We start from the raw sequence: 13,476 nt of genomic DNA, 5'->3' as shown, positions 1-13,476 counted from the left end.
TAGGTGGAGTTTGCCAGTGCGCACCCAAGGTCAAACAATTTGTTATTTTTGTGGTCAAGTGTGCTGAATCAAGTGGCATTGTAGTACAGACAATAGCTGCAGTTGATAACCGAAAATGTGTCCAGGCTGTTTGTAAAACGAAATAATTGTTTTATTTGCAATATAAACCCTTCAAGCTCATTCTATTAATTAAATATTGTTTCGCTTTATTGCGATACAGTTTGGATATTTATACGGTATGTAATTATATTTGTATTAAAATAATATTGTATATTGAAAATTTTTTTTTACTCACATTTCTTCATAAACAAATTACATAATAAAGTTTTGTTTACTTAAACGAATTGTTTTTGATTTTAACATTTTTTAATTTTAAATTTTTTTTTTTTTTTTTTTCATTTTTCTGAAGCTGGAAACAGGGAGAGACAGACAGACTCCCGCATGCGCCCGACCTGGATCCACCCAGCACGCCCACCAGGGGCAAAGCTCTGCCCACCAGGGGGCGATGCTCTGCCCATCCTGGGCGTCGCCATGTTGCGACCAGAGCCACTCCAGCGCCTGAGGCAGAGGCCACAGAGCCATGCCCAGCGCCCGGGCCATCTTTGCTCCAGTGGAGCCTCAGCTGCGAGAGGGGAAGAAAGAGACAGAGAGGAAAGCGCGGCGGAGGGGTGGAGAAGCAAATGGGCGTTTCTCCTGTGTGCCCTGGCCGGGAATCGAACCCGGGTCCTCCGCACGCTAGGCCGACGCTCTACCGCTGAGCCAACCAGCCAGGGCCTAATTTTAATATTTTGTCTGGCCTGTGAAAAATTTTCTTTCTAGTCTGGCCCGGGGGAAAAAACATTTGGCCACGCCTGTACTAGACTATGTCCCTTGATTGAATGTGTGGATGACTTAAAGCTCATGTAAAGTTAATTTATGATTAAAGCAAGTGGGAATTCTTTAGCTGGTTTGGTTAAATAGAGATTTAAGTAAAGAATCTATTTAACTCTGAGACAGTTGGAAGTAACTTAAAAGGAGGAGTATTTTGCCTACTTTGTTAGTTATCCACCCTATTTAAAAAACACATTATAAAGTACGTATTTGTTACATAATTATTCTGTTATAAATTTCAGTGCTGTTAGTTGTACTTGCACAAAATTGATAACAGTTTAAAACCCACCAGTATCCTAAGACTATAAAGTATGTGTGGGTAATAATACAACTGTAAGCAGTGATATTTTAAAATTTCAGTATATAACTTGTGTCACTTGAAATTTTTTCCTTATTTTCCCCTAAGCTGATTACTGAAATAGAAAACATGAGGCATCGAATCATTGAAATTCATCAAGAAATGTTTAATTATAATGAGCATGAAGTTAGTAAAAGGTGGACATTTGAAGAAGGTGTAAGTGGTTTTTCTTATAATTGTCTTAAAAATACAGCGATAAGAATAATGTATTTTTCAGTTTCAAAAAAATCTATACTGCTACTCTTATATTTTTGCTTATTTAAGTAATAAGACAGTTGTCCCATTTGTTGCTTCCATTAACAATTTTATTTTTTATTAATTTTAGAATCTTAATTGAATTCAGACTTGAATTGAAAGATATTTCTTTAATCTGAACCATACTTTTTACAATTGTTTGGTTTTTTTAAAAATTGATTTTAGAGAGAGAGGTGACAGAAATATCAGCTTGTAGTTTTACTTTAGTTGATTAGTTGCTTCTTGGATGTGCCTTGATGGGAGAGGCGTCTTAAGCAGAGCCAGTGAACCCCCGTGCTCAAGCCAGTGACCTTTGGGCTCAAGCCAGTGACGCTGTGCTCAAGCTCGTGACCTTAGGGTTCCGTGTTGATGCTGTATTCACTGTTACATGACCAGTCAGGCTACAGTTTTTCAGTTTTAAAAATAAACTTTATTTATTGAGTTATACTTTATATATAATAAAATGCACCCATTTTAGGTGTTCAGTAAAATGAGGGTTTTTTCATACTTCTAATTTTTTGTTTTTTAACAGCTTTATTGAGATATAATTTACATATCATATATATTTCATCCATTTAAAGCATATAAATCAATAGTTTATAATAATATTGACAAGTAACTACAATTGTCACTAGTTATGTTTTTTTTTTTTGAGTTTTAATTTTTTTTTGTATTTTTCTGAAGCTAGAAATGGGGAGAGACAGACAGACTCCCGCATGTGCCCGACCAGGATCCACCCGGCACGCCCACCAGGGGGCGATGCTCTGCCCCTCCAGGGCGTTGCTCTATCGCGACCAGAGCCACTCTAGCGCCTGGGGCAGAGGCCAAGGAGCCATCCCCAGCGCCTGGGCCGTCTTTGCTCCAATGGAGCCTCAGCTGCGGGAGGGGAAGAGAGAGACAGAGAGGAAGGAGAGGTGGAGGGGTGGAGAAGCAGATGGGTGGTTCTCCTGTGTGCCCTGGCCGGGAATCGAACCTGAGACTTCCACACACCAGGCCAACACTCTACCACTGAGCCAACCGGCCAGGGCCTGAGTTATGTTTTTTTTTATTAAGTGAGAGGAGGGGAGGTAGAGACAGATTCTCGATAGTGCCCTGGCTTAGATCCACCCAGCAAGCCCCCTACAGGGCACGATGCTGTGCACAACCATCTGGGTTGTTGCTCTGTTGTTCAGCAACTGAACTATTCTTAGTGCTAGAGGCAGAGGCCACAGAGCCATCCTCAGCACCCCAAGTCAACTTGCTCCAATCAAGCCATGGCCGTGGGAGGGGAAGAGAGAGGGGGAGGAGAGAAGAATGAAAGAGGGTGGGTTGGAATCCTGACTGGGAATCAAACCTGTGACATCCACATGCCAGGCCAATGCTTTACCACTGAGCCAGCTGGCCAGGGCGTCACTTGTCAATTTCACTTTTTTTTCACTTCAAGTAGAAACCCATATTAACCTTTAGCTCTTACCCATCTATTCCTTTGTTCACTTGACACCCCTCACCCCAGCCTTAAGATAAAGCTAATTTTTCTCAATTCTGGCCTTTTATATGAATGAAGTCATATAGTATAGTATTGATACAGGACCCCTGTGGATACCAAAATCCTTGATAGCTCAAGTTTTTTATATCACATGGCATAATTGCAAAGAATCTATACAGCAGGGGTCCCCAAACTTTTTACACAGGGGGCCAGTTCACTGACCCTCAGACTGTTGGAGGACCGGACTATAAAAAAAAACTATGAAAAAATCCCTATGCACACTGCACATATCTTATTTTAAAGTAAAAAAACAAAACGGGAACAAATACAAATTTAAAATAAAGAACAAGTAAATTTTTTTTTTTTTTTTGCATTTTTCTGAAGCTGGAAACAGGGAGAGACAGTCAGACAGACTCCCGCATGCGCCTGACCGGGATCCACCCGGCACGCCCACCATGGGGGTGATGCTCTGCCCATCCTGGGTGTTGCCATGTTGCGACCAGAGCCACTCTAGCGCCTGAGGCAGAGGCCACAGAGCCATCCCCAGTGCCCGGGCTATCTTTGCTCCAATGGAGCCTTGGCTGCGGGAGGGGAAGAGAGAGACAGAGAGGAAGGTGCGGCGGAGAGGTAGAGAAGCAAATGGGCGCTTCTCCTGTGTGCCCTGGCCGGGAATCGAACCTGGGTCCTCCGCACGCTAGGCCGACGCTCTACCGCTGAGCTAGCTGGCCAGGGCCAAGAACAAGTAAATTTAAATCAACAAACTGACCAGTATTTCAATGGGAACTATGCTCCTCTCACTGACCACCATTGAAAGAAGTGCTCCTTCTGGAAGTGCGGCAGGGGCCAGATAAATGGCCTCAGGGGGCCGCATGTAGCCCGCGGGGCCGTAGTTTGGGGACCCCTGCTGTACAGTGTGTCCTTAAAGTCATGGTGCACTTTTGACTGGTCACAGGAAAGCAACAAAAGACGATAGAAATGTGAAATCTGCACCAAATAAAAGGAAAACTTGGCCCTGGCCGGTTGGCTCAGTGGTAGAGCGTCGGCCTGGCGTGCGGGGGGTGGGGGTGGTGGGGGGATGGACCCGGGTTCAATTCCTGGCCAGGGCACACAGGAGAAGCGCCCATTTGCTTCTCCACCCCCCCTCCTTCCTCTCTGTCTCTCTTCCCTTCCCGCAGCCAAGGTTCCATTGGAGCAAAGATGGCCCGGGCGCTGGGGATGGCTCCTTGGCCTCTGCCCCAGGCACTAGAGTGGCTCTGGTCTCGGCAGAGCATCGCCCCCTGGTGGGCAGAGCGTTGCCCCTGGTGGGCGTGCGGGAGTCTGTCTGACTGTCTCTCCCTGTTTCCAGCTTCAGAAAAATACAAAAAATAAAAATAAAAAATAAAAAAAATAAAAGGAAAACCCTTCCAGCTTCTGTAGGATGATGTGGTAGCATGTGCGCATGCGCAGATGATATAACACTGTGTATACAGCGGAGCAGCCCATGGCCATGCCAGTCGAGATGTGGATGGTACAGAGCAAAGTTCAGTGTGTTCTATGGCTTGCTAAATTCGAATCCGTGACCAAAGTGCAACGTGAATATTGGTGCGTTTATAACGAAGCGCCACCACATAGGAATAACATTACTCGGTGGGATAAGCAGTTGAAGGAAACAGGCAGTTTGGTGGAGAAACCCCATTCTGGTAGGCCATCAGTCAGTGACGAGTCTGTAGAGGCTATACGGGATAGCTACCTAAGGAGCCCTAAAAAATCTGTGCGTGAGCCCACATCGAACTGCAGTGAATAGGTATGAAACTGGGAGCGTTTTCCTTTTATTTGGTGCAGATTTCACATTTTTATCGCCTTTTGTTTCTTTCCTGTGACCGGTCAAAAGTACACCATGACTTCAAGGACACACTTATTTGCATGTATGGTACAGTAGGGTATACCTACACATCAGTTTATTCCTGCGGATTCAGTGTAGTGTTTAGAGTGTGGCAAATTCAAGTTTTGCTTTTTGGAACTTTCTGGGATTCTTTTTCTTTTTTAGTATTATTGATCTGTGGTTGGTTAAATCTGTGGGTATAACCCTTGGATGTGAAGGGCCAACTGTATATGGTTTTTTATGACTTGCTGGTTTAAAATGATTTTTGAAGCATGTGCATTATAATCATCACAGAAATAAGGATATAGAATTATTCTGTCATCACAAAGGTCGTCCCTGGGACCCTTTTCCAGTCAGTAACTCCCATCACTCTCCTAGTGCCAGGCAACCACTGATCTGCTTTCTGTTCCTAAGGTATTATATAATTTGTTCAGTTTAAAAGTACATAAGAAAGAATAAGACATCCTGAATATAAAAAGGTTGTGTACTGCTGTTAAAATAACTGAGTAAATGGAAAGTAAATTCTATTTCTATCATTTGTAAAGCCTGAGGAATTTAAGGTATTTTAATTTAAAATGTTTTATCATGGCCAGACCTGTGGTGGCGCAGTGGATAAAGCGTTGACCTGGAATGCTGAGGTTGCCGGTTCAAAACCCTAGGCTTGCCCAGTCAAGGCACATATTGGAGTTGAAGCTTCCTGCTCCTCCCCCCTTCTCTCTCTCTCCCCCTCTCTCAATCTCTCTCTCCTCTAAAATGAATAAATAAAAAAATAAAAAAAAAAAGTTAAAAAAATGTTTTATCATGAAATACAGTGATTAAATTTTTTGCTTTATTAGCAATTATGTATTTATAATTTAAATAACTTTCATTGCTAGGGTAAAATATGCTTATTTTGGTGTTGATACTGGTTTACTTTCTTTTTTTTTTTTTTTTTTTTTTTTTCCTGAAGCTGGAAACAGGGAGAGACAGTCAGACAGACTCCCCGCATGCGCCCGACCGGGATCCACCCGGCACGCCCACCAGGGGCGAAGCTCTGCCCACCAGGGGGCGATGCTCTGCCCATCCTGGGCATCGCCATGTTGCGACCAGAGCCACTCTAGCGCCTGAGGCAGAGGCCACAGAGCCATCCCCAGCGCCCGGGCCACCTTTGCTCCAATGGAGCCTTGGCTGTGGGAGGGGAAGAGAGAGACAGAGAGGAAAGTGCGGCGGAGGGGTGGAGAAGCAAATGGGCGCTTCTCCTGTGTGCCCTGGCAGGGAATCCTGGTTTACTTTCATTGCTCTGCCACTTTTATTACAGATTAAAAGACCTTATTTTCATGTGAAACCATTGGAAAAGGCACAACTAAAAAACTGGAAAGAATACTTAGAATTTGAAATTGAAAATGGGACTCATGAACGAGTTGTGGTTCTCTTTGAAAGATGTGTCATATCCTGTGCCCTCTATGAGGAGTTTTGGATTAAGGTAAGAAAATTACATGCTCTGAAACTTGAATATATTATAAACATTGATCTAGTGACTAACCTTTTTTGTACTTCTGTTGAATGTTGTTCATATAACTATATCTGTTGCATTAGGAGATGGTCTGCTTGCAACCAGATTTGACTGCTGCATATGCCAACCTCGTTGCCTCTCTTCGTCCTTCCTTACAGAAACTAGTCTAGTGGTTCAATAAAGGTGCTGAATGGGTTTAAAAATAGAATTTTATCGTTCTGTCACATATTTAATGGCTTGTTCAACTGTACATTATTCAGTATTTCCTCTGTTTCTGTATGTAGTATGCCAAGTACATGGAGAACCATAGCACTGAAGGAGTGAGGCACGTCTTCAGCAGAGCTTGCACCATTCATCTCCCAAAGAAACCCACGGTGCATATGCTTTGGGCAGCTTTTGAGGAACAGCAGGGTAAGAAGGAGGAAATTCAGTTGATGTTTTGGGATTAAGTTACTTGTAGGTAACGATACAAGAATTGAATCTTGAGGGATAAAGTAGGGGTTGATAAAATTTTTCTATAAAGGGACATGTAGTAAATATTTTGGGGTTGCTGGCCATATGTTCTCTATCCTCAAAAACCTGCCCCAAAAGCAGCCCTAGATAATACATGAACAAATGTGCATGTTCCATTTATAAAAATTAAAAACAGGCGAAGGACTGGATTTAACCTGTGGGCTGTTACTTGGCAATACCTGCATAAAGGCTGTTTCAGAAGTTAAAACAAAAACATAAGCATTTAATTACTATTTCTAGGTAATATTAATGAAGCCAGAGATATCTTGAGAACATTTGAAGAATGTGTTCTAGGATTGGCAATGGTTCGTTTGAGAAGAGTGAGTTTAGAACGACGACATGGAAATATGGAAGAAGCTGAACATTTGCTTCAGGATGCCATTAAGAATGCCAAATCAAATAATGAATCATCCTTTTATGCTATCAAACTAGCCCGGCATCTTTTCAAAATACAAAAAAATTCTGCAAAATCAAGAAAGGTTCTTTTGGAAGCAATTGAAAGAGACAAAGTATGTATTTTTGTTTTTTGGAATATCTTCCTTAAAAAAAAACCTGGTCATTTTTTTGTATGTGTCGTGGTTTTTTATTTTCATTTTGGCAACTATGATGAAAGATTTGGTCTGTATGTAATATATTTAATTATTAAATGAAGACAACAGTCCCTCTAAACTGATGTTGCCTATTCTTTTAAAAATCTGTTTTAATGAATTAAAATCTTGGGAGACATTGTGACACTATTTTCTCCACATTTAGAAATTTTACAGCAAATTAACTGATTAGTAAGTAGAGAACCTGGGAGATCAAAACCATTGCAGTTGCCTACGCTGTAGCAAATGTTGCAAGATTATTCTCCTTTTCCAGAGTATTTCCTTATGTCAGTTGATAAGAGGTAGTATATAGGAAATATCTTTTTTTTTTTTTTTTTAAGTGAGAGGAGGGGAAATAGACTCCTGCATACACTGAGACCTAGATCTACCAAGCAACCCCTGTCCAAGGCAGATGCTTGAATCTGTCAAGCTAGCCTTAGGCCAACACTTGGAACAGCTGAGCCACTGGCTGCAAAGAGGGGAAGAGAGAGAGAAGTGGGAGAGGGAGGGGAAGAGAAGCAGACGGTTGCTTCTCATGTGTACCCTGGCCAGTATCGAACCTGGGATGTCCACACGCCAGGCCCACTCTCTCCACTGAGCCAACTGGCTAGGGCCAAGAAGTATCTCATTTTTTCAATTTTTAGCTGATCCTAGGTCTGTTTAAGATACAGGTTTACAACAATTTGCTTTCAGCAGCAGTTTAATATTATAACCTAGAGTTGTAAAGATTTCATTTATTGGGAGGTATAGAGATCATTTTTTTGTTTTACTTTTTATTTGTTAGGGTAATTCAAGCCACATTAAACTTGAGATAGGATATAGGCTTTTAATTTGTTGACATTTGAACAATTTGCATATTGTTTGGGAAGCACAAGATGATGTGCTATCAATGTGCTAATTAGTTTTTAGCCATTTCAGTGTATACTGAAAATATTTGAGTTACATTTTAATACCATATAATTTTCAATATTGAATTTTTAAAATTGAGACTGGAAAATCAGGGCATTTTAAAATCTGGTCTAATCAAAATACACTAGAAATATTATAATTGATACTCCTTTTTACACAGGAGAACACAAAGTTGTACCTCAATTTACTTGAAATGGAATACAGTGGTGACCTCAGACAAAATGAAGAAAATATCATAAATTGTTTTGACAAAGCTATACATGGTTCATTACCTATTAAAATGAGAATTACGTTTTCTCAGAGAAAAGTGGAATTTCTTGAAGATTTTGGTTCAGATGTTAATAAGTAAGATCTTAATTATATACTATCTATTTGAATAAGCATTGATAATTCTGGTTGGGAATTTGATTAGTACCAATTAAGATATTATTAAATTTAAAATGTTTGCTTGTGTTTGTTCTCAGGTGTATATGGGGTAAATTCAGTTTTGCAAATGTAGGACATAATGATTTTTATTTCCTTCCAAACTTTTCAAAATTTTAGCTTGGTAATTTAAACAATGAGTTGGTGAGAGAAGCAACAGCAATCCCATGAAAAAAGAAATGGGTCTAGCATTTAGTGTATAGGACACGGACAGTGGATGGGGTTCATTTAGAACAGGAATGCCATTTTATTTCAGATTGGAAACATGGACATGGTTCTACAGGTGATGCCTAATGGCCTCATCTTTGTGCACTATTAAAGGCTGAAAGTTGAGGGTGAAGAAGGGTTCATTAATTCTAGGAGATTTAGGAAAAGATTTAAATTTGCAAAATATTCCAATAAAAGAGTACAAATTTTTTTTTTCATTTTTTTCCGAAGCTGGAAACGGGGAGGCAGTCAGACAGACTCCCGCATGTGCCCGACCGGGATCCACCCGGCATGCCCACCAGGGGGCGATGCTTTGCCCCTCTGGGGCGTCGCTCTGTTGCGTCCAGAGCCATTCTAGCGCCTGAGGCAGAGGCCACAGAACCGTCCCCAGCGCCCGGGCCATCTTTGCTCCAATGGAGCCTTGCTGCGGGAGGGGAAGAGAGAGACAGAGAGGAAGGAGAGGGGGAGGGGTGGAGAAGCAAATGGGCACCTCTCCTGTGTGCCCTGGCCGGGAATCGAACCCTGGACTCCTGCACGCCAGGCCGACACTGTACCGCTGAGCCAACCAGCCAGGGCCTACAAATTTATTAGAGCAGTTCCATTCTTATTTTCTAATAGGAACTATCCCACTTCCTGTTAGGCATGTACCTTCTCTAATTATTTTAATTTAGAGTGATTTCCTTTGAAACAGATGTTGATAAAATAAGAATTACTTTTGTGTTTGTGTAGTTACATATGTGTGTATGAGAGTTATTTAATGTAAAATACATAATAGTATAATTAAAGATACAGGTACTGTTATTCTTTTAACGGAAGAAAAAAGGTTTAAAGAGGTGTCCAAGCTCACTTAAGCTATTCATTGTGCAGCTGGGTTATTAGAACCAACTTCACAGTCTGTGGCCTTAATTACCTCATGTCCTATATATTGTGTCTTGTGTTTGTTTTGTGCTAAAGTATATAAATGAAATGGGATATGTAATTCTAGCTGTTAGTCTAATTGGATGGTATGTTGATCTGAGGAAATACAGAAGTAGCATATACTTAAGGTTGGGATCAGAATGTATTTGTCATCCTTCATAGGGGAAGGAGGTGGGGCTTCATTTAGTTAACTGTTGGATACTGATAACGCTAAGTAGACGAAAAATGTAGAAGCAAGGTAAAGTTCATATAAAAGAACACCTGCTTGATTAGAGGGTTTTCTGAAGTAGTAGAAGTGATGTTGATTGTCCTCTACTTTGAAAGTGTAGTCTGAGTTCAGAGAACATGTACACAGTTAACAGTAGGAAGCTAGTAAGAGTTTTGATTGAGATTAAATGACATTTTAATTTGGCAATAATACCCAGACAAATCAGAGGCTCAATACAAAGATACCAGTTGGCCCTTGCAAGTACAGTTAAGGAGGGTCTTTAGTATCAGGTAGTATGTTGAAAAATAAAAAAGGAATATAATGAAAAATAAAAACTTAGGTAGCAGTATAATGAATTGGTAAGAATTAATGTTGAAGTCAGACAAATATAGGCTAAGTCTAGTTCTGTCACTTACTGATCTGTGTATTCCTCAGTTTTCAAAATGCCTCACATGGAGATTGATTGAGTCTCTTATTACCTAACTCACAGGTGGTTAAAGGCCTTAAAGAAATTAGTCCATTTAAAATGCTTGATAGTGAGTACACTTTCAGCCTGAGGTTACTGGTAGTAACAATTTTATAGCCCTTTGAACATTTTTGGACCAATGTTATTTGTAAATATAATTAAATGGTATATATGCAAGAGGCCTAGGGAGGTGTATATGCATGTAAAGTATCAAGGTTGTCTCTACAGAAATGTTAATTTTCTGCATTCAGTTTTATGATTACTTTAAAAAATAAGGCCATTTTATATAAAAATAATAAAATATTGCAATATAAAAAGGCCATCTTTGTCTTTATGATAACTAATTATATTGTAGTTTTACATTATTTCTAATTCAGTTTATCACATGGCCAAATTTTAAATACACTTCATCTTAATTGGTGGCAGGTAGCTTCAATAGCATTGTTAAATTAGGTTCAATTAGGTAGAATTGTCAGGTCTCATGTTGCACTGGACAAAAAACATTGAGGTTCTCATCTTCGTTGTGCCATAGACTAAGGCAGGTTCTCCCCTCAATGATAAACATAGGTTGCTCTTGGCCAGCACCCCACCAGCTTTAGCCAGCTGTAGTAACAGAAGACACTCCCTTTTCCAGTAGCTCAGCAAAAATTCTGGGCCTCCTGGTTTGGGTTATGGTTTCCCTCTACCAATCATTGGTCAGGGGTATAATGTAATTTAGCTAGGCCTGTACCTTTCAACCACATAGAGTGAGGAGAGTACAGAGCAAGTGGTTTCCCCAAGGGAATAATAAAGGTAGCTGGGGGCAGGTTTGCCCGCTGGCTTGTTAAGAAAAAGAATAATCAATTGTAGATGCAAGAAAAAGGGTCCTCGTGCTTCCTTTCTGACTGTGGCAGCCAAGATTGAATGGGGGAATACAATTTAAAAAAATAATCAAAGGATGTTCATTGCAACATATTTTTTGTTTTCCTAAGCATAAAAACAACTTTAAAGATTTAATATTTTGGTTTTTATATATTTCAATGGATTTTTTAAAAAATTTCCCCTCAGGCTTCTGAATGCTTATGATGAACACCAAACACTCCTAAAAGAACAGGATTCTTTAAAAAGGAAAGCAGAAAATGGGTATGTACATTTTGTTGATCAGAAAAAGATGCATTAAGGAAGACATTTCATTGTGGATGTACCTTTAAAGACAAGTATTTTTGAATGGCACCTTTATGTTGTGATAATGGGTACAACTGAGTGGTTGAGAAAGTAAAACAAATTACACAGGGGGTGCATATCTGTTAAAAGTACTTGTCTGTAGGATTTTTCAAGTTTCCATTTGACCTTTTATTTAGGTCAGAAGAACCAGTGGAAAAGAAAGCACACACAGAAGACACAACTTCATCATCTATGCAGATAATTGATGGTGATTTACAGGCAAATCAAGCTGCATATAATTATAGTGCTTGGTATCAAGTGAGTTCACATATGGATTTTTTGTTCCTAGATGTTACTAGAAAAGCACAAATAAGTATTGTGCTTTTTTTTTTTTTTTTTTTTTTTTGTTTAAACAGCTCTTTGCTTCTTCCAGAGTATGTAATACATTATCTTTTGTGGCTGTTTTGGAAGTTCAGCAGTGAACATGTCTCCTTACACTTTCCTGCTTTAACTGTTGTTTACAAAGTGAGCCTGGTTCTGGTATGCTAACATGTTTGCTTTTTCCTTTCAGTACAATTACCAGAATCCTTGGAATTATGGACAGTATTATCCTCCCCCTCCAACTTGATGGGAAAATGTAAATATCAGATGGAGTCTGGAAAGGATGAAATTATTTTTTTTTAATGAGGGATGTAAACATAGCATAAGCTTGTCATATTTGATAACTTGTCTTCCCTGTTTCTGGTGTAACAAGATTTGTTTAGTAATAGGGGAAAATGTCACTAAGTAGCTTACCACAGATACCATTTCCTACCATTTATAAAGTTTACTTTTTATTGGATAACTATTTTTTGATTTTTGCATTAAGTGGTCTAGAATTCTTTTGCAATGCATTTGCAACAGAGTTTTATAGCCTTAACGGTAGGAAAACTGACTGCAAATCATGTCAGTGTATAGTATAAGATTCTGAAAATACATAAGGGCTGGTTATTAAGGACTTATCTCCTGTTAAAAACAAACAAAAATTGGGTTTTTAATCTTTGCTGACCAGATTTTCTTTGTGTTTCAATTTTCCTTGTGAATTTCAATCTATCTGCAGAAAAGATGCACTGTTAAAATACTATGTCTTGGAATAGAAATTACAAATAAAAAATGGAATGTTTGCATCCCTTTAAAAAAATGTAATCATATCAAAAGTATGTTGTTTCAGGAGACTTTGTATTTAAAATATTCATGTAAACTTGTGAGCAAGCTTTCATTTTGATCAGACTGATCATCTTCATTTTTATAATAAAGCTGAAGACTCACCCACTAGTTGTTATGATTTTATTTGGGGGACCACCGAAAATTATATTCACCATTGGTAGAGGTTCATTGGTTTTGAAATAGGCTTTTCTGAAATTCACCTGTTATCTTCTTGCCAGTGATTCTTTTTTTTTTTTTGTATTTTTCTGAAGCTGGAAACCGGGAGAGACAGTCAGACAGACTCCCGCATGTGCCCGACCGGGATCCACCCGGCACGCCCACCAGGGGCGACGCTCTGCCCCTCCCGTTGCCAGTGATTCTTATGACTGTTTATCTTTTTGAATCTTTTCCATCTCTATGTTTATGCCTTCTTACTATACAGGAATATATATATATTTTTTTTACAGGGACAGAGAGAATCAGAGAGAGGGATAGATAGGGACAGACAGACAGGAATGGAGAGAGATGAGAAGCATCAATCATTAGTTTTTCATTGCTTGTTGCAACACCTTAGTTATTCATTGATTGCTTTCTTATATGTGCCTTGACTGTGGGCCTTCAGCAGGCTGAGTAACCC

At 39.7% G+C, this 13,476-nt stretch overlaps 1 protein-coding gene and 1 non-coding gene across 6 annotated transcripts in view; both read left to right on the top strand.

Annotated features, from left to right (window-relative positions):
- Nucleotides 1–12,965, top strand: part of PRPF39 (pre-mRNA processing factor 39) — a 33,343-nt gene extending 20,378 nt beyond the window's left edge. For all 5 annotated transcript variants that reach the window (XM_066277825.1, XM_066277824.1, XM_066277829.1 and 2 more), the window contains 8 exons: nt 1,277–1,384; nt 6,086–6,250; nt 6,565–6,691; nt 7,034–7,302; nt 8,450–8,634; nt 11,559–11,633; nt 11,852–11,972; nt 12,226–12,965. In XM_066277825.1, coding sequence (XP_066133922.1) covers nt 1,277–1,384; nt 6,086–6,250; nt 6,565–6,691; nt 7,034–7,302; nt 8,450–8,634; nt 11,559–11,633; nt 11,852–11,972; nt 12,226–12,282 — 1,107 coding nt within the window. In that variant the 3' untranslated portion in view covers nt 12,283–12,965. The remainder of the gene's footprint in view (nt 1–1,276; nt 1,385–6,085; nt 6,251–6,564; nt 6,692–7,033; nt 7,303–8,449; nt 8,635–11,558; nt 11,634–11,851; nt 11,973–12,225) is intronic.
- LOC136336726 (small nucleolar RNA SNORD127) lies at nt 7,389–7,474 on the top strand. Its single transcript, XR_010731550.1, has one exon. It is a non-coding gene; the product is annotated as a small nucleolar RNA SNORD127 (small nucleolar RNA).
- Nucleotides 12,966–13,476: the final 511 nt, after the last annotated feature.

This window comes from Saccopteryx bilineata, chromosome 4 (genome assembly GCF_036850765.1).
Source record: "Saccopteryx bilineata isolate mSacBil1 chromosome 4, mSacBil1_pri_phased_curated, whole genome shotgun sequence".
NCBI classification, from domain to species: Eukaryota; Metazoa; Chordata; class Mammalia; order Chiroptera; family Emballonuridae; genus Saccopteryx; species Saccopteryx bilineata.
Note: the sequence above shows the minus strand (reverse complement) of the source record. Positions and strands in the feature narration are given on the sequence as shown.